Source organism: Vombatus ursinus, unplaced genomic scaffold (genome assembly GCF_900497805.2).
Source record: "Vombatus ursinus unplaced genomic scaffold, bare-nosed wombat genome assembly UNPS02014909.1, whole genome shotgun sequence".
Classification (NCBI taxonomy): Eukaryota; Metazoa; Chordata; class Mammalia; order Diprotodontia; family Vombatidae; genus Vombatus; species Vombatus ursinus.
Window position 1 is genome coordinate 6,595,370 of NW_020954687.1, and position 25,516 is coordinate 6,620,885.

At 38.1% G+C, this 25,516-nt stretch overlaps 1 protein-coding gene across 1 annotated transcript in view; it reads right to left on the reverse strand.

Moving 5' to 3' along the window:
* The window catches only part of CRB1 (crumbs cell polarity complex component 1), a gene marked incomplete at its 5' end in the record, with an annotated part of 168,566 nt that overhangs the window by 25,684 nt on the left and 117,366 nt on the right, over positions 1-25,516 (reverse strand). Inside the window, 2 exons of the mRNA XM_027843360.1 lie at positions 19,666-19,792; positions 22,960-23,088. Of these exons, the coding sequence (XP_027699161.1) occupies positions 19,666-19,792; positions 22,960-23,088 (256 nt within the window). The remainder of the gene's footprint in view (positions 1-19,665; positions 19,793-22,959; positions 23,089-25,516) is intronic.

Here is a 25,516-nt window from a genome sequence, read left to right on the forward strand (position 1 = left end):
GATCCCTACCGTAGTCTTTCTGTATATAAAGTCCATCTCGTCTCCATTAAGAGGCTCAGATTCTTATAATCTAGCCACTGGTCAGATTTTTACAACTAACCAATGCTCATAGATGCTCAGATTCCTGAAGAGTCTGGCTAATATGGCGACTCTTTCATAAACCTTGTCTCTGACTGAAAGAAGGCTTGGATCAAATTCTTTCAGGCAGGACTCGCGTGCCATGATCTCAGGGTCTCAGCACCCCTAAACCTCTAGACCTCATCAGATGGACATCAGTTTGGCATAGAAATCTCTTCACAACCTGGTACCTTCCTACCTATCTAGTCTTCTTAGCCTTACTCCCTTGCTTGTACTCTGCCATCCAGCCATACTGACCTCCTCTATGTTCTGAGCCCATAAGACTATATCTCTCATCTCTATGCCTTTGCACTGGAATTTACTCCCTTCTCATCTCTGGTTTTTGGAGTTTTAGTTTCTTTTACATCTTAGCCCAAGTAGCACTTCTAAACCAAAGCTTTTTGGTTTTTCCCAGTTGCTAGCATGTCCCCAGGGGCAGCAAAGTGGCACAGTGGATAGAGCACTGGGCTTGGCATCAGGAAGACTTGTCTTCATGAGTTCAAACCTGGCCTCAGACACTTACCAGCTGTGTGACCCCTGGGCAAGTCACTTAACCCTGTTTGCCTCAGTTCCTCATCTGTGAAATGAGCTGCAGAAGGAATTAGCAAACCACTCCAGTGTATTTGCCAAGAAAACTGTAAATGGGGTCATGAAGAGTTGGAAATGACTCAAAAATGACTGAACAACAACAAAGTATATTTTCTCTCAAATCTATGCATTCATTTTGCATATATTCTCTATATACTTGAAAAGATATGTTGCCTTTCCTATTAGACTGTAAGTTCCTTGAGGGCAGTGACTATTTCACTTTTGTCTTAGTATCCTCAAGCACTTAGTACACAATGTCTGGCACACAGTAAATTCTTAACAAATGCATGAGTGACTGGAGGGAATGCCCACGTGGATGAGATCATAGATCCTCTGGAGAAGAGGTGGGGAACCTGCAGCCTTGAGGCCACATGTGGTCCTCTAGGTCCTCAAGTGTGGCCAATCCAAACTTCACAGAACAAATCCTTTCATTGTGGCCCCATTTGGCCTGGAGCCCTTGGGTTCCCTACCACTATGCCTGGAGTGTTGGATCATTGGAGAAGTACTTCTAAAGAAGCCTTTGAGTAATTTATCTCTAATCTGGGAACATGTTGGTCTACTCCAATTTATTCCCCACTGCTCCTCAACGTTACTCATCATGTACTCCTATTCCATTCTCTTCATTTGTTCACACTCTCTTTACTTTGTTCATGTTCTTGTCCTATCTAAAATGATCTTTAAAGATCTAGATCCATTCTTATCTCCTCTCTAAACCTTTTTTGAAGGTGTTATTGTTCACTGGTTATTTTATCCATGTACTCTCCTCAACAAGTTTGTAAAACTCTGTTAGGGCCAGGACCATGCATTATATTTGTTGTTTTCTCCACAATACCTAGCATGTCAATGGCTACCATATGGGTACTCAATAAGTACTTATTGATTCAATGACTGATTGTAGCAAATAAGAGCTTAGTCATAGGGTCAAGCAGTCCCTGCTTTATAGAAAGGCCTTCATTAAAAGAAGGGCCACCCCCTCTCTGTTGGATATCATACTCTACAATGAATAAAATTTAAGAGGTGCTTATGGAGTTTTTGCTTGGAGGCTCAGAATCTTAACTTACACAACAGAGAGTCATTAATTAAAATGTGGTTGGCTGAGGAGGAAGAAATCATAGTTTTGGTAAGATGGGAGTGAACAGGATAAACCCTTTAGGTCCTGTTTAGTTTTTGTTGAGATGAGGAATTTTTGGAAATTATAGGTAGATCTCTACTAGATCTCAGTAAACCTGATTTATGCAAAAAAAAAAAAAAAAAACAAGCTTTGGTTAGATTAATAAGGCTCTCCGGACAAATTCTAAAATCTTCACCTATATCCCTTAGGTCTTCAAGCTACTTAAGGGTTCTTTCTAATCGTGAACTATTTTGGTTGTTTCCTGAAAATGCCTTTTCTTCTGTCCTCTTCTGGTTTTCTTCCTCCCCCTCACAATTCCCCTTACCATTTCTTGGGACCTCATCAACAATCTGTCTGATGTTTATTATCTCTTTGGGCCAGTGCCATAAATTTCCTTCCCTCTCTCATGTCTTCTAGCTTCTTCAGTGGTCCCCAAGGAAGGGCGAGGGCTGGGCTGGTTGTTTCCCAGCTTTACTTTTTTCCAGGCTTTACTGACATTGAAATATACAAAGAGTGATTATTAAATAACCAAGACCAAGGATGAGTGTGGATACCAATATGGTATAGAGATTCATCAGAATGATGAAGAATCAGTTGAAATTTCTACCTTTTTATTTTGCTCCCACTTTTATACATAACCTTTATAAAGCGCTTTACAATTGCAAATCCGCTTCATCTGCATTACCTCATCTGGTTTTTACAACAATATCTGCATCTGATAGCTATTAACTAAGTGACCATGAATAAATGACTTAATGTCTTTAAGCCTTATCTGTAAAATGGGGGAAACAATATCTGTAGTACTAATCTTAAAGGATTAGTATAATGATCAATGAAATCCTTTGTGCAGAGCAGTTTGAAAATATGCTATATAAATATCAGCTATTATTATTGTCACATTTGACTCCCAAATCTTTTTTTTTTTTCATTCCTGATATCATCCCTGAACTCCAGTTCCACATCTCTACCTGGATGTGCTACTATATTTCAATCTCAGTGTGTTAGAAATTGAATTCGTCTCCCTTCCTGAATGTACCCCTTCTCCTAATTCGCCAGTTCTCTTGAGAGCATCACCATCCTCCAAATCACAAGGTTGGAAACTTAGGCATTATCTTTCTCTCTTCCCTCTTATTCTCTCTATCCAATTAGTTGTGCAGTCCTTTTGATTCCATGTTCAATTCATCTCTCACATGTGTCCTTTGCCACTGTCCTTGTTTTTAGACCTTTATGATCTTGTTTGTACCACTGTAATCACTTTTTAACCGGCCTTCCTATCCCCAGGCTTATGCCTTTCCAATATACTCTCATGTAGTTGCCATCTTTCTAACCCATAGGTTCATTTACATTGCTCTTCTATTCAAAAACTTTCAGTGTCTTATAATTTCCAGCTAAATCAAATATCAACTTCTTATCTTGGTATTAAAATCTTCCCAACATTTGACTATAGCCTACCTTCTAATCAGCCAATAATCAGCAGATATTCACTGAGCAACTTCTGTGTAAGGTTTTGTGATGTAGGAAGAAATGCAAATTTTAGGTAAGGCAAGGTTCCTGACCTCAAGAAGCTTATGGACTAGAAGTTAAATAAAACACAAACCTGTATGGCATGATTCAATGAGTTCCTGGTTAGTGTGAATAAGGAACATTATTTGAATTTGCACTTCATTTTCCTTTGGACTGGAACCAATGGCCAAATTTCATATAATTATAGCTTTGAATAGTCTGAATCTTAATATGTATGACGATTTCAGGGGATTTGCTATTTGAACTAGTTGGGGCCTATTCAAGAGTCACAAAACTAAGTGCTATGTGAACTTTGAAGGAAAAGATCATTACTAATTAAGGAGATCAGGGAGAGCTTCTTGGAGAAGATGGCATTTAAGTTGGGCTTTAAAGTATGGAAAGGAATTCAACAGAAAAATATAGAAAAAGACAACATTCCAGGCACATAGAATACTTTAAGCAAAGTCATGGGGGAATGAAAATGAAGCATGTGTTCAGGAGGACAGAATGTTGTACAGTTTGGTTAGAGCATAAAGCATGGAGGGAAGTCACTTGAAATCAACTGGAAAGGTAGAGTGGCTACAGGGTGTCCACAGCTTTGAATGCTAGGCAAAGGAATTTAGACCACTTGAAAGGAAACAGGGAACCACTGAAAATTTTTGAGTAGAGAGAGGAAGGAAAAAAGAATTTATTAAGCTTGTACTATGTGCAGTCACTGGGCCAAGAGCTTTAAAAATATTATCTCATTTGATCCTCGCAACATCCTTAAAAGGTAGATGTTTTTATCATCCCCATTCTACATTTGAGGAAACTGAGGCAGATAGAGATTGGGTGACTTGCCCAGGGTCACTCAGCTGGGAAGTGTGTGACGCTATATTTGAACTCAGGGCCTTTGACTCCAGGTTCAGCACTATCTCCAAAGTTACCTAACTGCCTTCAGAACAATAAATGACTATATCTATGGGTAAGAAATATTATTGTCAACCATATGAAAGATAGATTGAAGCAGAGTGAGAAGGTAGAATAACCTGTCAGCACTTTACTGCAATAATTTAGAGAATGGAAATAAGGACCTGTAGGGCAGCTAGGTGGCACAGTGGATAGAGTACTGGGCTTGGAATCCAGAATGTAAATCATGAGTTCAAATCTGGCCTCAGACACTAGCTATGTGACCCTGAGAAAGTTTGCCTCAGTTTCCTCATCTGTAAAATCAACTGGAGAAGGAAAGGCAAACCATTCTATATCTTTGCCAAGAAAACCCCAAATGGAGTCATGAAGAATCAGACACAACTGAAATGAATGAACAGCAACGAGGACCTGCATTAGGATTGTAGCAGTGGGGATAGAAACAAGGGTCATATTAAAGATGTTCTGAAGCTGGGATCAACAGGACCTAATAATTATTTAGATTTGACGTGCAAGGGAGAGGGAAGAGCCAAAAATAACTTCAAGATTAGAAATTAAATGGAAATTAGAGGTCATCAAGTCTAACCTCTTCATTTTACACATAGGGAAACCAGCACATAGAGAAATTAAGTGACTTATTCAAGGTCACACAGCAAGAAAAAGAGGGGGACAAGGATTCGAATACAAATATTTGCTCAAATTGGTAAATATGGTTAATAACTGTGACAATTTTGTGGGCTTAAAGGGCTTTTTTGAGACTATAAGTTTTTTAAACACTCCACTTAGAAGATAAGATTAAGAAATAATATGAAAAACTTGCTAAAACCTTACAAGTTAGTTCAACATGTATTTTAAACATCAGTGACTTTATTGCAAAGGACAGTGTAAAATATCTCGGAAAAAATTGTTCAGGAAGAAGAAATAAGAAAGATCAAAGTCTGATAGACCATATAGAAACATACCTCCCAGCTTCCTTCAAAGCCCATGTCAAGGGCCACCTTCTACAAGAGGCATATTCTGATCTCCCTTCTGCCCACCTCTACTCCCATAGTCATTACCATTCTCTCCATATTGAAATTATTTTGTATATACTTTTGAATTTATTTCCTTGCATACATGTTGTTTCCACCCAGTAGAATGTAAGCTTTCTGCAGAGTGCAACTATTATTTATTTTATCTTTGTATCCTTAGCACCTAGAACAGTGCCTTGACAATAGTAGGTACTTAAAAATGTTAGTTGAATTGAATCTATGCATACAATCACCACATAAACTCCTCTATAAAATTGTTGGTGCAAGGTCAATTATGACCAATCTCATCTCTTAAAATAGCTACAAGCAATGAAGGAAAGAACAATGACCACATCCTTGCCCTTAAATTTCTTTAAGTATTTAAAATTCTTCCCAATCTGGCTTAGCATATCTTTCCGGACTGATTTCATATTTCTCCTTCATAGTACTCCACTTTTGGTCCAAAAATAATCCCTCCTGCTACTCATTAAAATCTTATCCATCCTTCAAGACTCAGTCCAATTGCTACCTCCCTATAAAGTTTCCTTTTGTGTCTTCTTTCCACAGTAAATTATTTTTTCATCTTTTGTCTTTATGTAGTACAAATACCTTTAAAAATATAGGGTTTTATCAGGAATTATAGCCCAGATCACTGACCTATACTTCGAATGGTCCACCCTCTTTTTCTTTTCTTTTCTTTTTTTTTTTTTTACCATCTCCAGTCCTTGAGCACCTTTTACATTCTCCAGGTTTTTTTATTTTTATTTTTAGTCATCACCTACAGCAGCCCAGTAATCATGTCTGCAAGTTCTTTCAGTATTCAGGGATATTATTTATTCAGGATTGGTTATTTGAATTCTTGGAGGGCAGCTATTATCATGAGATTCCCTTTGATTATCTTGAGTTTAACTTGTTATCAACCATTTTGTTTTATCCTTTCTACTCTGAAAATTATTCTGTTCACGGAGAAAATAAAAGTACAAAAGTAGGCATCTTTGGTTTCTCTCTGTCATTATTTATCATCTGTCTCTTCATCTTGAGGAGTAGGTCACCTTTCCTTCTGATCTTTCTCTTTTCCTCAAATCAGTTTGGAAAAAAAAAACACATCTTTTAAAATTACTAATCTTAACCCACAGTGAGATTTAGCATGCCTGACACTATTTTTGCCATCACACTTTTGTATTCATTGTACATAATCTATATTTTCATTTAAAAAAACAACAAGTTGGTTTGTTGTGGGGAGGGGAGGGAACAACTATTTATGAAGAACTTGTCAGGTCCTGTGCTGGGCACTTGAAAATTATTAACTCCATTTTACAAATGAGGAAGCTGAGACAGACAGACTTGCCTAGGGCCACACAGCTAATAGTTATCTGAGGCTGGATTTGAACTCAGGTTTTCCTGACTCCAGACGCAGCATTCTATCCACCGTACCACCTATATCCTCTGTTGGTTCCCTATGCATCCATATCAGTCACTCAATTGTACCCCCTTTTCTTCCTTACTAAAATGATTTGTGTTGTGTCATTAGAATTTCATTCTCAAGAGCTTCTTGTGTCTTGGGCTGAATTCCCATATAGAATTTCAGACCATGGGACTAGCATGAGGCTATTTGTTCACTTGATAGAGTGATATAGGATATTTCTATCCATCCAAAATATTCCCCTACTTTATGGTCTTTCCTTTTCAATTCAGACTTGCTTTCCATTTATTCTTTTCGAATATTTGAACTCAGAACATTTTAAGAAATTGTGGAAAAGTGAGAAGAAATAATTTGTACTTATGGATACAATGAAACAATCATAAAGGCTATTTCTCGATAATTAAGTTCATGGAGAATTGACCAGGTGTGTGCGTGTGCATATGTATTTTACAAATCATGTTTTATTCAGTGTTTTCCAAATGTTTTCTCTAGAGGTGGCGAGGGTAACTCTGCTTGGAAAAGTTACTTTGGTAATAGCAAGAACAACTTGTTGCTAGCAGAGAATTTTAGAGTTTGAAGGGGCCCCAATGACCATCTAGTGCAACATGTACCTGAAAGAAATTCCTACATAACACATTTGACAAGTGGTCATCCAGCTTTTGCTTCAGTGCCTCCTACCTCTTGAGACAACCCATTCCATTTTGGGCTGTTAAATACAATGTGATTAACTCACTGTGTAACATTCGGAGTCATTGGAAACAAATTTCATGAAAATATTTTGGATGGAAAAACCAAAAGTTTGGCACATGTTTGGGGACCACATCAGACATATGGTGCATGGATTCATATAATGGAGTATTGAGGTTTTAACTAGATTATAAACTCCTTGAGAACAAGAGCTATTTATTAATATGTTTAAATAACCATTGCCTAGTATAATGTGTTCCATTTAATATGTACTTAATAAATATTGGTTGAATTGAAGGAATTAAAGACAAAATTGATTCAGTTGAACATTTCACACTAGCTCTCCCCCTTAATGCTAGTGCCTTCCCTCTATTGCTTAACTTTCATTTCTCCTGTATATATCTTGTACATAGTAGTTTTCATCCTGTTTTTCTTAGACTGTAGATCTTTGAAAGCAGGGCCTGTCTTCTGCCTTTCTATCTCCAACACTTAACATAGTGCCTGGCACATAGTAGATGCTTCTTGGCCAATTTCTATTGTTTTCCCAAGAATGGATAGACAAGGTGTTCCATGATCTACAGAATAATGCCTGTATGACAATATAGTTATACAAATAGGAATCCCAAAGGACATATAAATAAGAATGAGTAATTCATGCAACAGTAAATTCAGCTAAAATTTGTGTAAAACTAGAAATCTCTGTTCATCCCATTATCACTTTCACCCTGGAAGTGTGTAGAGTTGCTTAGGGCAAAGTATGTCCCTATTTATAGTGAATGGAAAAGATATCCAATGGTAATGTCTACTTTAAACTTCTAAGTGAGTCAAATTCCTCATGGATGTAGCCATGAAAGAAATTCTATTCCGATTTGTTTTGTTAGTTAAATTCTTTTGGTAGATGTACAGCATTGAATTCTGAGATGGTCTTCAAGAGAGTATCACTAAATTTTGTGGCAAATAGAAATGTGTCAAGTTGAGCAGGATACATTTTCCAGGGTCATAACCACAATATATTATTATAGCTGGATGTCAAAGAACTTTGTAATTTCAACTGATCATGATTTATTTCTTATACCCCAAGAGAGGTTGGGATATATATTCTAATAATTTTTGAAAATATCTTTTCAAAACGGATAATCACTATAGAGGAAGTATGAACGTAAGCTCTTTGAGGACAGTTATTGTTTACCATGTCTTTGAGTTCCCAAAGCATAGTGGTATAGTGCTTTCTATACAATATAATGTCCTCACCCAGTCTCTCCTTATCTGATGAGCTAAGAATCATCTACTGTTCAGTCCAATGTTTTTGTTAAGAAAAGCTACTCAAAGAGAAATGAAATCTGCATGAAACCAATAAAACTGAATGATTTTAGTTCATTTCAAGCGTCTCAGTGCTGGATTTAGAGTCAAAAGACCTGGATTCAACAGTTTTGCCAATCTTAAAACCTCTCTGGGCCCCAGTTCCTTATCTAGGTTTGACTAGAGAATCTCTAATATTCCTTCCAGCTCTAAATCTATGAATCCTTTTAATTTAACGAGTAAATTCAGTGAAAATAATAGCCTTTTGCGGGCACTGACTTGGGTCTCAGTAAATATTTTAAACCTTCCAAAAAAAACACGTACCAAGGAATTGAAAATGTGAAGCATAAAACTTGTGAAGTCTATGATACCATGAATATAAGTCCTTGACATGAAAAATGGCAAAGGGATCTGACTTAACTGATAACTATTTTCAGTGAATGAGCTTTGTATCAACAATTACAGTTTAGAACAATTTTCCCTTTTTTCTTTTTAAACACTAAAGTTTCATTCTGGCTTATAGCATACTTCCTAAAAGCAAATTGGGAGGAGCCTGGACAAGGTAATGAGTGACAGTGCATTCAATGCAAGCTGAAGAGGACTCATCATTCTATGTCATTCTGCTACAGGCAAAGACCATATGAACTTAGGTCTGTCCAGCCCAGTATTCATTTGCTAACAAGCCCCCCAAGGCACATGCCATGAGAGAGACATCGTTGTCCTTGATGTCAACTTTCAAGGTTAGAAAAATCCCAGATTGTCTTCTTAATGAGATAAAGTTCTGTAATAAACAGATTGGGACAGCCTGACATAGTGGATGGAATGTTGGACATAGAACGGGAAGATGTGAGTTCAAATTTTACCTCTCACAGTTATTAGCTGTGTGACCCTCTTGAGGTTTATCTACTCTGCCATGAATAGATTGTGATCTCTATTATGGATAGTTTGTATCCAGAGTACCTAGCATGGTAGCTGGCCCACTTAATAAACGCTTGTTGAATGTTTGGTTCAGTGGTAGTATAAACTTAAAGGTTTTACTTAGGTCTAATTCCTCATGAATGTGACCATCAATGAGATGCCATTCAGGTTCATTTGCTTGTTTTATTAACTAATGGTTAATTAGATGCATGGTAGATGCATGGGATGAATTGAACTGCCTAAAGTCATAGTCTTTAGCCTATGGATTTGCTCTAGTGAAGGGAGATCCCCCCCACCAAGAAAATCATAGATCTTTATAATATTGACCTATTTTGTAGATTCATCAAAATCCTTTTCGAATCAGGCTATATTTTCTACCTGAACCATGTTCTAGTTTCAAAGGGTGCCCTTCATTCTAGAGTTTAGGAATTTGGCAAAGAAGTTCCACATCATCTATTGTCTTATGGGACTTTTTGGGATATCCCCTCTCAGGTAAAGAGTCTCATCTTTACTCCTTTAGCAAGCAATCAGTGTCCCTCACTGAATTCCCATTCCTTTTCTCATTCTTGTCTTCTGGACCTTGTCAGGTTCTATTACATCCACCTGGAGATCTGGTAACCAGATGGCATACAATATTTCAGTTGTGGATACAGGGCAGGATGACTTTTGCTTTTTTTCCCACAAGTCTTCTCCCTGATTCCTAAAATTTCATTGGCTTTGTGGACTATAATCACCCCTTGAGCCAGACATCCAAGTCCTTCTCCTAGTTTTTGTTCTAGACCTCAGGAGACTTTATTCTTCATATACAGCTTGATTTGAAAAATTCTAATTCTACATTTACCTTAAAATTCATAGTTTATTTCTTTTTGCTGTTGCACAAAGATTGTGAGTAGGGGGATATTTTGATATTAATGATGTCATCTAAATAATAATAATTAATAATAAAGATGATGATATCTATAACTCTTTAAAATTTACACAGTATTTCCCCCACCACAACTCCATGATTTAGGGAGTAACTTTGATTTTTTTGGGCATCCAAACAAGTGACAAACTAAAAAACAAACAAACAAAAAAACCAACCCTGGAGTTTCTCTTATATTTCCATTAATTTTTATCTGAAAAAGACAAGTAAACAAGCTGGATTCAAGGACTAGATTTTAAAGAAAGCTGTTTCCAAGTTGTCATTGAATAGGAGTAGTGTAGTGGAAAGAGGGCTGGATTTGCTGTCAGAGGATTTGCTTTTCAAAGAATCCCAGAATTTCAGAGTTGGAAGTGGCATCAGAGGCCAATCCATGCCTCCAATAGAAGCCCTTTTGAATTCCAGCTCTTTCTTTTAACAAAGTCAGCTGTGTGACCTTGGGCAGCTCAATTCAATTCAACTCAACCTTCATCAACATTAACAGTGTCCTATGGGCCTGGTTCCATGCTAGATATTCTGGATAGAAAGAAAAACAAAATGGCGTCTGAGCTCATGAAACTTAAATTCCTTGAGGATGCAGGATGAGGTAGGAAGGATAACATGGGCACAGATAAATAAAAGTAAAATATATTTTAAAATGCAAAACAATGGGGCAGCTAGGTGGTGCAGTAGATAGAGCACCGGCCCTGAAGTCAGGAGGACCTGAGTTCAAATCCAGCCTCAGACCAAATACTTGACCCTTACTAACTGTGTGACCTTGGGCAAGTCACTTAACCCCAATTGCCTAAAAAAAAAAAACCCAAAAAACAAAACAAAAAACAAACAAAACAAAAAACAAACAAAATGCAAAGTAATTTCAGGGAGTGTAAGGAGCACTAATAACTTGGGAAGTCACTCAACCTCTCTGGGCCTCAGTTCCCTTATCTGTAAAATGGGGTGTGTGTGACTTAAATGACTTCTGAGGTCTCTTTTGGCTCTAACTCTATGACCCTTTTATCCATTCTCCTCTGCCTTCTAAATGAGAAGTCTGCTACTTGATAATGCTCTAGATTCATTGGAAAAATTGTGAAATACCTTCTGAAAAGTTAAAGAAAGATGAAATTTTGTTTAAATATAGTGTTGGTATTCTGGAAGGTAGCCAAGGCATTGATGGAGAACTGGCTTCAGAGACAGGAAGGCTTGGGTTCATATTACACTCACTGTGTGAACCTAGGCGAGTTAATGAACTTCCTCAGTTCCCCAAGCAACCTTCTAAAACTCTCTAAGTGGACAGCAGATGCAAAACTGCATTGGTGGAAACAGTTTCCTTATCAGGAGTTCTATAGATAGATGAGATCACATAAGCAATTCAAAAATAAAAGTTTTAATGTTTCGTGTTTTATTTTTTGCTATTCCTTTAAAAATTGGTAATGTATGTACAATGTATATGGTACAGTTGCTAACCACAATGCCATTCCCCAATCATTTTTGGATAAGGTAGAAATTAAAATGGGAGCTCTTCCATTTGAATGTGAGTTCCTTGAGATAAGGGTCTATTTTTTTGTAACCCCAGCACTTAAGCACATTGCCCAGCATGTAGTCAGTGTTTAAGAAATGCTTTGTGAGTGATAAATAAATAAGGATTGATAAATAAATAAGGTGTATTATGGCCCATATATGCCTAGTACTGAGAAGATTCAGGGCCAGCAGTTCTTAACCTGAACTCTATGAATTTGTTTTAAAAAATATTTTAGCAACTATATTTCAATATAATTGTTTTCCTTTGTAATCCTATTGGTATTAAAATAAATTAAAAATCCCCCAACTCTTCTAAGAAGGAGTACCTAGGCTTCACCAGACTGCCCAGTTAAAGATGTCCTAGATGGTCTTGATGGTGTCTTCCAGTTGAAATTCTGTGATTCTGTAAAGTTATTCTATTTGAGGGCAAATGTTTTGATGAATGATTTTGGCAATTATTGCAGAGAAATTGTCCATGTAATCTAGCTCCCATTCAGCATCTAGTAGCAAACCACTGTTGAGGCATTGAAGCAGGCTACCCTCCTCTAGGGAGACAGCTGTAACAACACCTATTTTTAAAAGGCATACCTCAAAATCCTGACTAAAAACAGACCAAATACTTTGATAGTTGTATCTGATATATAGCACTTCAAGGTTTGATGACTGTTTTACACATATTATCTTCTTTGAGTTTTGCAACCACCTTGTGAGGTGGGTGTTACTCTCCCAGTATATAGGAAAGGGAGGAGGGGAGAAGGGAACAAGCATTTATTAAGCACCTACTATATGTCACTGTACTAAAGGTTTATGAATATTTTATGTTCACAACAACCTTGGGAGGTACACTGTTATTAACTCCATTTTATGATTGAGGAAACTGAGGCAGGCAGGGTTTAAATGACTTGCCCAGTCACACAGCTACTAAATGTCTGAAGCTGGATTTGAACTGAAGTCATCCAGACTCCAGGCACGGCACCACCCGATTGCCTCTAAGATTTGAAGTCTGTGGTTCAAAGAACTTTGTGATTTACCTACAGTTACCGAGCTTGTGAGTGTCAAGCATGATTCAAACTCATGCCTTCCTAACCCTGGGTGCAACACTTTATCCATTATGCCAGTCACTAGCACAAGTGCAAAAAACAAGTCTCATCTCTTGAGTCCTAGCTTCCAGAAAAAAACATGAAACTCTGTAATTCAATACAGTGACCTCAGTGGAAATTCTTTGACTTCGATCTATTTAGTTTTGAGTATTTTCCTAATCAAGGACATTTTCCCACCTAATTTAAGGGGAAAATGCACCACTGCATCTGAATAAAATATCCCAAGATGCCCTGAATTATTTGGACACCAACTGTGTAATAGGTTGTGAATTACCCACATCAAGGTTTGCCTGAGCCTGCATTGTAAATTACAAGAGTGAGAAATAGCAAACCCAACCTTGCTCTTCATGATAAAGATGTCCTTCAGATGCTAAGTAGGGCAGAATTGATTGTGTTAGGTTTTCTTTGCTTGAGAAAGCAGCATGATAAATCAGTACATCTAAAAATACATTCTTAGGGAAATTTCTCATTCTCAAACGTTTCTTCATTATAAAGTGTGGTTCAAAGTGTTAATGATCACACCTGATCAATCCTGTCTCACCTTAATTTGCCACTAACTCATTGGGTAATCTTGGTCAAGTCATATAGCTCACTGTGATCTGGAAATACAGATACCATTCTTTGGCTTTTGTCATAAGGACTGTGGCAAAAAATAACAGATGAAATAATCACAAGACATTTTACAAACACAAACAGCCTTAGGATTCCTTATTAACTATAATGTAATTTTAGCTTTGGAAGGGAAATTAGGGACCATCTAGTCCAATTTCCTACCCAACTGAGGAATACTTCTATCACATTCCTGAAAGGTACCCATTCTCTGGTCAATTTACACCTCCAGTAAGGGAGAGTTCCCTAATGTGTGAAGAGTCCATTCTATTGTGGGCAGCTCTAATCCTTAGATAGGGTTTCCTTTTATTGAGTCCAAAGCCATTCTCTGTTAATTCCCCTAACCAGGTTTAATTCTACCTTCTGGGGACAAATGGAACAAGTTTCCTCACCCACAGGGTACTCCTACAGCCCCATGTGGTATAAAGAGTATTGGACTTGGAGACGAGACAATTGGACTGAAATCCTAGACAAGTCATTTATTGTAGGCATTTCTTGATTTCTCTAAGCCTCAGTTTCTTCATCTGTAAAAAGGGAGGAAATAATGTAGTGAGGATGAGGAAAGTGCTCTACAAATTTAGTTTTTTAGCAATATCAGCTATTATTACCATGATCATTTCTCTTCCTGGGAATCACAGCCCTATTCCCTTTGCCCATCCCTCATTTTGAATGACCATCAAACCCACTCAACAAATCCCACTTTAACAATAGCCCTTCTAAAATGTGGCACCCCAAAATGGCCACGTTGTTCCAGAAGTGATCTGATTTATAATGGTGACAACAGCAATAATAACTACTTACTTGTGTAATATTTTGAGGTTTACAAAATGCATTCTCATTTGGTCCCCAAAACAGTGGTCTATGGTACAATGGAACTTGTCCTCTCTTTGATCTAGAAATGACTTTTCTTGATACAGTCTAATATTGTGTTAGCTTTTGGTGGCCATAGAATTATACTGTTGGCTCACATTATTAAAAGTTCTAGGTCTTTTTCCATTCCAAAGGCTATTAAGCCAGAGCTCTTTAATCCTACACTTAAATAGTTCATTTTCTCATTCTAAATGTAGGTCTTCATATTTATCCCTTTTAAAAATTTCATCTTGTTAGATTCAGCCCATCATGCCAGCTACCAAGATTACCTTACATCCTTATTCTGTCATCCAATGGCTATCTTTCTCAGCTTTGTGCCATTCACAGATTTGACTGACATGACTTCATACAAGTCAAGATAAAATTTTTGAACAGTATTTGACCAAGGACAAGAGGCCTATAGCATTGCCACTAGACACTTTTCTCCAGTCTGAATCTGGGTCTGTCAACTAACATTCTTTGAGCATGGGCATTAACTAGTTATGGATCTAATTAGTTGTACCATCAACCCATTCAGATTTCTCCACTATATGTATAATAACATCAGGTTGGCATCTGACAAAAGTAAAAAATTAAGCTCTTATTTAGGACTAAAGCAAGATATGAAAAATAGAACATTTAAATTATCTTCAAGTATGGTGAGTTGGGCCATTCTCTGCTCCACTATCATATCCTGCATTTTCTTGCCCCTTTGCTTTCACATATGCTTTTTCCTCTCCCTAGAATCTCCTCATTCTCTCTCATTACTTGCTGAATTCCTAATCATCCTTTAGAGTCCAACTTCTGTAGAGACCTCTTCCATGACATTCCTTCATGATCCCAACCTCCATCAGTAAGGACCTCTTCAGCTCAGACTTCACGCACAAATTTGTTCTTCACCTCTTTAATGTACTTAATATACAACATTGTGCATTTCAGCTACATGTGTTGGTGTGTAACCCATTTTAATAGATAGCAAGCTTCCTGTAGGCAAGAAGTCTTAGCTGAGCTAGGTCTCTCTCTTACTACCTAGCACAGTGTACTGTACACAATGGAAACTTAAAATATTTGTCAAGGGATAAACAAAAATTCATTGACTCAGGAATTTTTTTTTAAATGAAACATTTGAGATTTCTTAGCCTTTCCCTACCTTTCCATTCCCCTAACCAAAAGGATCCATTTTTCAGACAGAATCATAACTTTTTCTGAAGAGGATCACATTCCTGATGCGGTTATTCACTTATAAATCCCATGGGCTCTAACTAAATATCAGAGAGTTGTATGTGACCTCTCTAAAAGCTTAAAAAAAATTCATGCTTGGTAGTGATGAATCTATGCCAGTGACAAAGTTTGCTGTTAAGAAAGATGGCTATACTTTCTCCATTAGCTTCTAACCCATATCATTATAGTCTCAAACTCTTGTCTTTTACCCTTTCAAGAAAAAAAGAAATATGTCTTTCCTCAGGCTACCAAATCTCTTCATTGAAGGAATTTAATTTTACATTTCAAAAAATAATTCCCCAATTAAAAAAATAACCTACTAAAGAATTTTGAATGGTGAGAAAATACTAATTCCATTAGAATATCAAACCATTTGCTGCCATGTCTCTTTGGTCCCTAATACAGATTTCCCACTTGTTTATTTTCCAATAATGGTGATGATGCCCTCCAAACTAAAAAGCTAAGGAGACATAGCTACAAAGACATCGACATGGAGATTGCATGTGGCAGTTGAATTGTGAGCAGAATGAAATGTATGCTTGTGGTCTAAGAGAAAAGTTCAGAACTTTAGTAAAGAAAAGAGTTGGGGAAGGTTTTCAGAAGATGTCTGTGTTTTGAGAGTTGAGAGGGATAACAAGATGGATAATTTTAATAGAGACAGTACAAGTAAGTTAATGATCAGAATAGACAAGAATCTGATGTATCCTAAAATGTCTCCAGAGAGGGGGAGAAAGAAGGAGAAAAAGAGAAGGATAAGGGGAATGAATACAAGATGCTCATAGACCACATTGGCCCTGGTATCCTTGGGTGCTTCCTTACTGACACTGGCTTGGAGAACAGAAGAACAACGCCTCATGCATCAGTGTGGTATGTTGTGCTTGGTGGGTTCTTTTAGAGCATGACACATTTAAAGCAAATGAAGACAGTCATCAGCATAGAAGTGAGAGGTAGAAGACACACAGTAAAGACAAGAGCAGAGGTTTATTTAATGTAAAGAAGTGGGAAAGCTATGATCACAAATAACATGGTAGAGAATACAGAAATACAAAGAAAAAAAGGACAGCATTTTTTAAAAAGTTGAATGTTTCAGGATGACAAAGCTTTTGAAAATAAGAAAAGTAATTTACAATCACAGTGAAAATAATGGCATTGGTGTTGTACATACAGAGAAAGTATGAATGACCAGCTTTTAATTATAGCATATATTAAATGTCATAAACTGGATTATATGGCATGTGGTCTTATGTACTACTTTTACATAATAGCTTCTCCATTAATGTTTGTTGTATGGATGAAATTTTACATATTTGAACAGTCTTCAGCTATGGCCATTTTCTTATCCAGTGCAAGATTATACTGGAATAGTTGATGGGGAAGTATCTTTACCTCAGCTCCCTTTTACGATATCAGCTCATCCAAGACAGCGGTGTGATAACTAAGGAAAGTGGATACTAGGGGGAATCCCTGAGTATAGAAAGCAAACACTTTGAGATTGGTTGCTATCTGCCCCCATGAAATAACTAACACATCTCTACATGACATACACTTGTGGTAGAAAATCTTCTAATTGCTCTATAAAAATAAAATTAACTATCTTCATCCCAAGTTGGTTCCAATTAAAGTTAACCCCTTAGATAGAGGGACTATTACTTGGGTATCTACTTTGGGAGGCACCTTTGTTAAATGTCCCAAGAGAGGGATTCATGCCATGTTTAGATGTGAAGAATATTGTATAGAGAGATGAATGTCAGCTTTACCCTGGTCATTTACATTGGAAAATAACATTTTAAAAACATCTTTAGTTGTACAAATGGTAAGAATTGCCTAACTCATTTATTACTCCCATGTTTTCAAACCAAGGCATATGCTAAAAGAATTTTTAATGCTATTATTATTTCAGCATCTAAATTAAGAATGTATTTGCTTATTGTCACAGGATCAAAATAGAAAAAAACTTGCTTTTACATTTACACAAATATTTGTGTTAGCTGTTCATGTCTTCTAAGGCTGCCTTTTATATACTCTTTTGTCAGGTATGCACAAATTTATGTACATGCTGTCTCTCCCCATTAGAAGGAAGAAAACTCTTGGATTGTTTTTGTTTTTTCTTTGTATTCCCAGCACTTATCACAGTGCCTGGCATAAAGTATACACTTAATAAACACTCACTGATTGATTCATTGGTGTAGTGACCCCTGGATTTGGGGTCAGGAAGACCTGAGTTTGAATCTGGCCTCAGACACTTCCTTGGCTGGGTGACCCTAGGCAAGTCACCTAACCTCTTGCAGCCTCAGCTTTCTCACCTAAAAAAATAAGGATAATAATAGCAGCTACCTCACTTAGCTTTTGTCAGGATCCCATGAGGAAATAGGTATAAAGCACTTTGTAATTCTCCAAGTGCCATATGAATGTTGCCTATTACCTACTGCACAGCCAAAAATTGCCAGGCTAAAGGGAGTTACAAAAATAGTAGTGAATAAAATTTCCTCCAATGACTGTCTTTACATACTGTAAAGTAATATATTAAATGAGATACACTATTATTATTATATCTTATTTTTATATGTACTGTGTTGACCCATAATTTTCGAATGAAAACCTCATCGGTGTGGTAGTGGTTGAGTGTGTATATGCATGGTCAAGTTCAAAGCTACAAATATATTTTGATGATGGGAAGGTCTCTGCCTCTTAGATACTTTCAAAGAATTGGCTCTATAGAACAAATTTCTTTGTAAAAGATTGTAAAAACCAGATCTAAAAAGATTTAGTCTTCTAGGATTCTATTTGACCCCTATCTTGTATATAAATATTATATAGCACTAATGTATTATGTGGTTTTTGTAACCTGAGGTTCATTAAGAGATCTCTTAATTACCCCCAAAATACATAAATCCAAGGGAGAAGTCTTCTCTTTGAAATGGTAGAGTGGGAGTAGTATGGGGAGGCTTAGCCTGACATTTTGTTTAAAGGAGGAATATTTCATAGATCAGGAATAAAACTGTACCTAGGTGTAATTTGTTCTATTGAAACTAATTGCATCTAAGAATTCACTTACCAAATTTTCCGTGACTTAAAATTTCCTAATGTTAGTGTCTTGTTGTTGATCATTTTCATTCTCTCCCTCCTTCCCTCCCTCTCTCTCTCTCTCTCATATACACGTACACACACATATACTTCCTCTCTCCTCTCTCTCATATGTGTATGTGTATAGATAGTTAATATTCATGTTTACACATACATGCATATATTTGCATCCTATCATAGTGAGGTAGGACAACTTCATTTAAGTAGCTCTGCATAACCACATGGATAGGAGGCGAAGGCAGTTCAATCATTAACTTGCAAATTTAGACCATCCTGTCATAAAGGATAGATCCTGGTGAAGTAACATAAAAGTCAGTAGAAGAGCAGTGAATGCAGGCAGATCACAATATAAATTTAGCTACAGAAATGGATAGGAGAGCAGGGGCCCTTTTTCTGACTGTCACACAGAACAATCCATCATTACTTGATTCATAATGGCAGACATGCCCTGCCCACTTGTGTGAAAAGCTTCTAAATGCTAAAGGTTTTTGTGCTAATGAAGCTCAAAGCTATCACAAGGAAATGCATTATATATGCACGTGAAATGCTAGCCATAAGCTTCAAAATTGCCTTTGGAATTATTTGAAAACTCGGGTTGCTATTTTTTTTTAAGTTCTAAAGCTGACTTTTCCACCTAAGTAAGGCATCTGTTAGGTTTCAATGGCTCATAAATTAGAGAAGGTTGTTTGATACTTTTAGTAGTCTTCCTGTTCACCCCACTCAACAACTGGATCATCATCCATTCGAAGAATGAGGTAAGAGAGAAGCTGAAAGAGATTCTGCCACAATAAGAGAGAGACATAGAAGGAGAGGTCGCTTACGTCGAGCTCACAGCGGTCTCCAGCGAAGTTGCCATCGCAGTTGCAATGAAACGTGTTGAGCAGGTTCTGGCACATGCCTCCATTTAGGCAGGGGGTAGACTCACACTCATTGATGTCCTTTTCACACCTCAAAGAACAAACAGAAACATCCCATCTCCAACTTGTTGAATGAGCTTACTTAGAAATAATGAGTATTTCATCAGGATTCAGAACAAAATCTTATCCACCAGCTGCCATGCAATGTGGGGAGAACTCCTTTTAACATTCTTCTATCAAGCCTCTTGCTCAGGGTGAAGAAAGTATATCCTCAGAAAAAAAATGTCTTCACTTAGCTAAAATGAATAAAACAGGTGTATGTATCTGGAATCCAACTGAGAAGCTGGGGCAATGTAAAACCTAGTTTCTCCCTGGAGAGTATTAGTGTGTTTTTCCCACCTTATAAAAGTTATGTTTATTAGGGACGTGTGAACACCGTAAGAGAGAGGATAGTGTTGCCATCCAATACCTTGCATATCAGAGGCAGTTGAATGAATGCAGTCAAGATTCTAACCAACAGTGCCCCCATTTATATCATCTGTGAGGGTGTGCTAAGCTAGTGTGCTAAGGGGGAAATACCACCAAAACATCGAAAAGGTTCATTTGCAGAAGGTCTGTGATTCTGTTTTCACTTTGGACTCCAGAGAAAAAGGCAAAGTAGATTGGTAGTGGCTCTAACTGGGAATATAGCTGTGCTTCAGGTACTCAGCACCTTCTTCAGCTTTTCAGGAAGTTTCCCTGCCATTCAAGAGCATAATCCCCAGAAGGGAACATTATTTTGAGAAGACCTGGGAGCCTTTCTTTTGGAGGTCTGCTGACAAGATGACACTGCTAATTTGTTTTGTCTTTAGCCAGCAACTTGTTCATAAACTTAGAAAATTCTCAATGGTGCCAAATTGTACAGTTTTGAAATTCACATCAAATCCCACTTAAATATAGGTTAGCATTTTAGGTGAGAAAGATGCTTATCTCCTGAATCATAGGCCAGCATAGTTTGTCCAACAGACTACCCGGACTCTTGATGAATAGGGTGGTAGGTAAGGGAGAAGGAGGAAGGAAAAGTCAGTATCTTCCAAGAAAAACATACCCTTACCCCCACAGATACCTTGCATGCTTGAGAAATTTTGTTTTCCTTTTTTGGCCTAGGCTTCTGGGCTGGAAGGAGTCTTCTCTGATTAGATCTGAGCTAAATTTTACAACTTATCAGGGTCTGCCAAAGCACTCTCTGTACCGGGTGGGCAGGAGTGTTCCATTTCATCCATCATTCACAACCTGCTGGGGTGATTTTGTCAAGTATGGGATTTAACCAGTCAACGAAGGAGACACATTTTTAGTTGAAATTTTTTCAACATCTTTGGGGGCTTTATAAGTTATATCCATTAGGCCTTGGGACACTGCTAACATTTCCTTGGATTTCTCTAGCTTCTCTCTCTAAACCCATCCCCCCTCCCAGCCCCCATCCCTTTTCCCTTTTCTTTATGTTGCTTTTTTAATGGAGATAGAGCTGAGTAACACAGAGGATGCCAGTACTGAAGTCATTTTAGTGTTCATTACAGGTTAACGAGTTGATGGAAATGAAAATAAATAAATCTATTAGCATCTGGTGAATTAACTAATGATGGGAAAGGGCTTTGGAAATGTGGAAAGTATTAAGTAAGTGCTTGCTGGTTTACAAATCAATTTTCAGAGAGGAAGTTTACCCAGATGATCCCCTCTACCTTCCCCATTACTTTCCCTCTCCCAGCCAAAGGAAAACCTCAGAGCCTTTCCCCTGCTCCTAGCAATTTTTCATGTTAAAAATTCAACTTTAAATCCTGGATTTTTTGAATGAATAAATGGGTATTAAAAAAGGATCCCTTTATTATTAAACTGGAACAATGTGTGAGAATGGAAGGAAAAATAATATATCCCAAAGCTTTGGATCATTAATACAGGCATAGCTAGCCTTTAAAAAGTATGTCATGAAATCAGAAGCAGACTGGACTGCCATGTAAGAAGCAAAAGCTCAAAGATAGTTAAGGAGATGATATAAAACTTAGAGCTGAAGACTAGTTGCAGCATTTGGGAGCTATAATAAGTTGGAGGCCAGCTGAGCAGTCTCTAGCAGTTAATGTGATGTGTGACATTGATTGGTGTGTACAGAATGTCTAAACTGAGTAACAAAAACTATGGAAAGTAGGAATGTGGCTTAGGGCCATAGCCTGCTATATCCATGCATCTATGCTCAGGAAGCGGACGGATGCCTGTGCCTAGCAACATCAACAGAAGCTGTGTTGTGTGGCAAAAGCTAGATTCACCCCTCAGGGACCCAACCAGCCAAAATAAAGGAATGCCTCCAGTCTGCCTACTGTTTGGCAGAAATAAGGACATTATAGCCATGTCTGGCCCAGAGTAACTGGTTGAAAAGTAAAAAATTCAGGCAGACTAGTTTGTGTTACATACACCCCTCTTCCCCAAGCTCACCAAACACATTTTCCCAATAACTATTCAATTAACTTTAAAAAAAAAAAAAAGAATCCATCATGTATGTGGGCACAGTTTGGATATTCGAGTCATATGTGCTTGAATTTCTTTGTTCTGTAGAAGGGTGAGTAGGGAGCCTAGGTGATCCCAACCTGACTTTGGAGCTAATTTGTGGGATTGGTAGATGATGGTTTTTCTTCTAATATTTCCCAATAAGTGAGTGTATTCATGTGTCTGCCTCTGTGACCACTAGATGAGGAATGGCTGAGGGCCTTAGATGTCAGCTCTGTGGGTGAAGGGAGAATAAAAGTGTAGGAAGTTATTGCTAAGCTTCTGGATATCTTGGCAAGCTAGTGGTTTAACCTTCCTTTCTTACATACTGTTTAATTTTAAATTGATAGAAACCTCATTTTTGCCATGTTTGGAATTCTTGTGATAGTCCCATGGAGCCAGGAACATTTACATGCTGAGGGAGGAGCCAGAAATATTGGTATCATGAAGGTGGGGATAATAACCTTTGGAATTTTTATCAGTGACATTTTTCTATTAATGTCTCTGACTAACAGACTAATTCCTTTGTGTTTACATTACAGGCCATCCTGTCTCTCATTGAAACATGTTAAAATTCTTTAATTCTGAATGTCTGCATCTACAGAGATTTTTTTCCTTTGGTTATTGAGATAAGAAATCAGTGGGGATGGGGAGGGAGAGCATTGGAGCCTGAAGAAGCTTGGATCATCTAGTTGAATTCTCTTCCCCATCATGAATTTTAAGACAACTCCTGAGGTGGCTCACCATTCTCCAGTAAAACCTGGCCGGCACACGCATTTTAAATCGCCCTGGAGCTCTGTGCAGTTGCTGTGATTGTAGCAAGTGAGGTTTCTTCTCTCATTCCCACAAACTGTCATTGGTAATCTGGCTTGTCTAGAAAGATAAGAGTGACAGTCACAGCTGTTCATCTTGTTCATTTCATTCAAGAAAACTTTTTTTTTCCCCAAAAAGTTCTGACGTGGAGCGGTTGTGTGGCTAATTAAGAACACAGGCTGACTTAGCTCCAAATGTTTAAACGCTCAGTAGTACACATGAGTTACTTTCCCCACTAAATGAGGCACGGCAGGGGGCTGCAGCAGGAGTGACCATACATCTTCCATGTCTACACGGTTTTCTTGTAGGAGACAAGATCTATGCCATGGTGTGGCTATAAATTTGGAATCGGAAAGGAACTTACTATATTTGCCGCTGCCTGCCTAATAAATCAACCAAAGCAATAGGAAAAAAATAAAAAAGCCTGCCTTTCAAAGGCCAGGAAAACCGGGACAGCAGTCTGGTACCAAATCACCCATGTGACTTGGCTGTTGGCTTTCAGAGTTGACCTCCCCTTGCCCTGCCAGGCCTCGTTGCTCCCTATCTAATAATTCATCGCAAAACAGAACTCAGGCCAAATTCTCTCCATGATGTTCATGTAGAAAACGGAATGGGAACTGCTCCTGGATCTAGCTTGTGGCCATTTCGGATGGCAATCAGGCTCTGTACGTGATGGAATCCATATAAGATTCCAGAATCCAGCCACAAGTTTCACAGCATCGTCAGCTGAAGTTTCTGTGCATCGATTTTGTTTTCAGTGAAATCTTACCCTGAAGCCCTATGTGCCTTAGATGCTTGCTCAGCATCTGCTAGACCACGTGTGCAAAGGCCAGGGAAGCTTAATGGGGGGAGGGGAAGAAGAAGGGGACATGGCCCATTCACAGAAACCAACCTATTTGAAGATGGGATCACAGACCCACAGATCTGAAGGCCATCTAGTCCAGTCCCCTCATTTTACAGATGAGAGAGCTGAGGTCCAGGGAGGTTGTGGACTTGTCCAGGGTCACATAGTTAGTAAGCTTCTAATTTGAATTAGAAATTAGAATTAGGAATTTGAGCTCAGTCTTTGAACTCCAGGTGCTTTTAAATGTACCAGAGAGCAGTGCCTTGTTGAACATTTTAGTCAGTCTCTCAACCAGCGCCTACTATGTGCCAGGCACAGTTCTCAGTGATGGGAATATGAAGACAAAAATGAAGCTGTCTTTGCCTGCACAGATGTAAATGCATGCAAACACATGTAAATATGTATATACATGTATGTGCATATTAATACCAAGTACATTTTGTGGGGCCGCTTGAGAAGCTTTCTACAACTGCAAGGATCAAATAGAAAGTCTTTTTGGCATTTAAAGCTGTTCACCACCTGGCCCCTTCCACATTTCCAGCTTCCTATATGTGAGTCTCTGCCATAGGCTCTCTGATCCAGCTACTGGATAACTTGCCATTCCTCTTACGTAACACTCTGTCTCCTTTCTCTGTAATGTTGTTTCTGTTGTCCTCCATGCCTAGAATGTTCTTCCTCCTCTCCTCTTCCCTCCTCACCCACCTTGCTTCCTTGGGCTTCCTTTAAGATTGGGCTCAAATCCTACTTTCTGCTGGAGCCTTTAATGGTCCCCTCTCCTCTTCATCCCCTGCTCCTTCTCTCTGAGATTACCTTCCATTTACTACATCATATCTTGTCTGTATGTCAGTATTTATATTGTCTCCCCTGGCCAAATGTCACATTTTGAAGGCAGGGATAATGTTTTGCCTTTCTTTGTATTCCCAGAGCTTAGCAGAGCTCCTAGCCCATGGTAAATGCTGGATAAATGAACATTGACTGACTGACATAAAGGATCTGTGATTCCATTGGTACTTGGGTACACACCTCAAATCTAAAGTCTCAGAGAGAGGTTCTAATGGTTGTATAACCAATTAGTATCAGAGATGGGATTTGAATGCAATTTTTCCTGACATTAGGTCTAGAATTCTATCAATTATGACTATACCAAAGCGCCTCTCCAATAAAAAACTTTTATTTGTATAATCAATTTTTGAAGTGTTTTCCAATCCAGTTTCATTTGATGACTCTCACAATAAACCCAAGAAGTAGGATAGACATGAAATCCCATTTCACTGACCTGAAAACTAAGGAGGGAGATCTTGGGGAAGTGACTTGCCCAAGGTCAGATATCTAGTAAATGGAAAAGCCAGGAAGTTTCATAAACTCCTTATTGCTTTGGGGTAAAATAGAAATTCCTCTTTAGGGTATATAAAGCCCTTCATAACTGGGCTCCAACCTATCTTTCCAGACTAATTATGTATTATTCCCCACCCACCCCTAACCTCTATATATGCTTCATTTCAACCAAACTGACCTACTTCCTGTTCCCTGTAAACGACAGTTCATCTTCCACCTTCATACTGTCGTGAAGGCCTGGATTACTCCTTAATTAGGAAGCCTGGTGGTACTGTGGTTAGAGCTCTAGGCCCAGAGTCAGGAAGACCT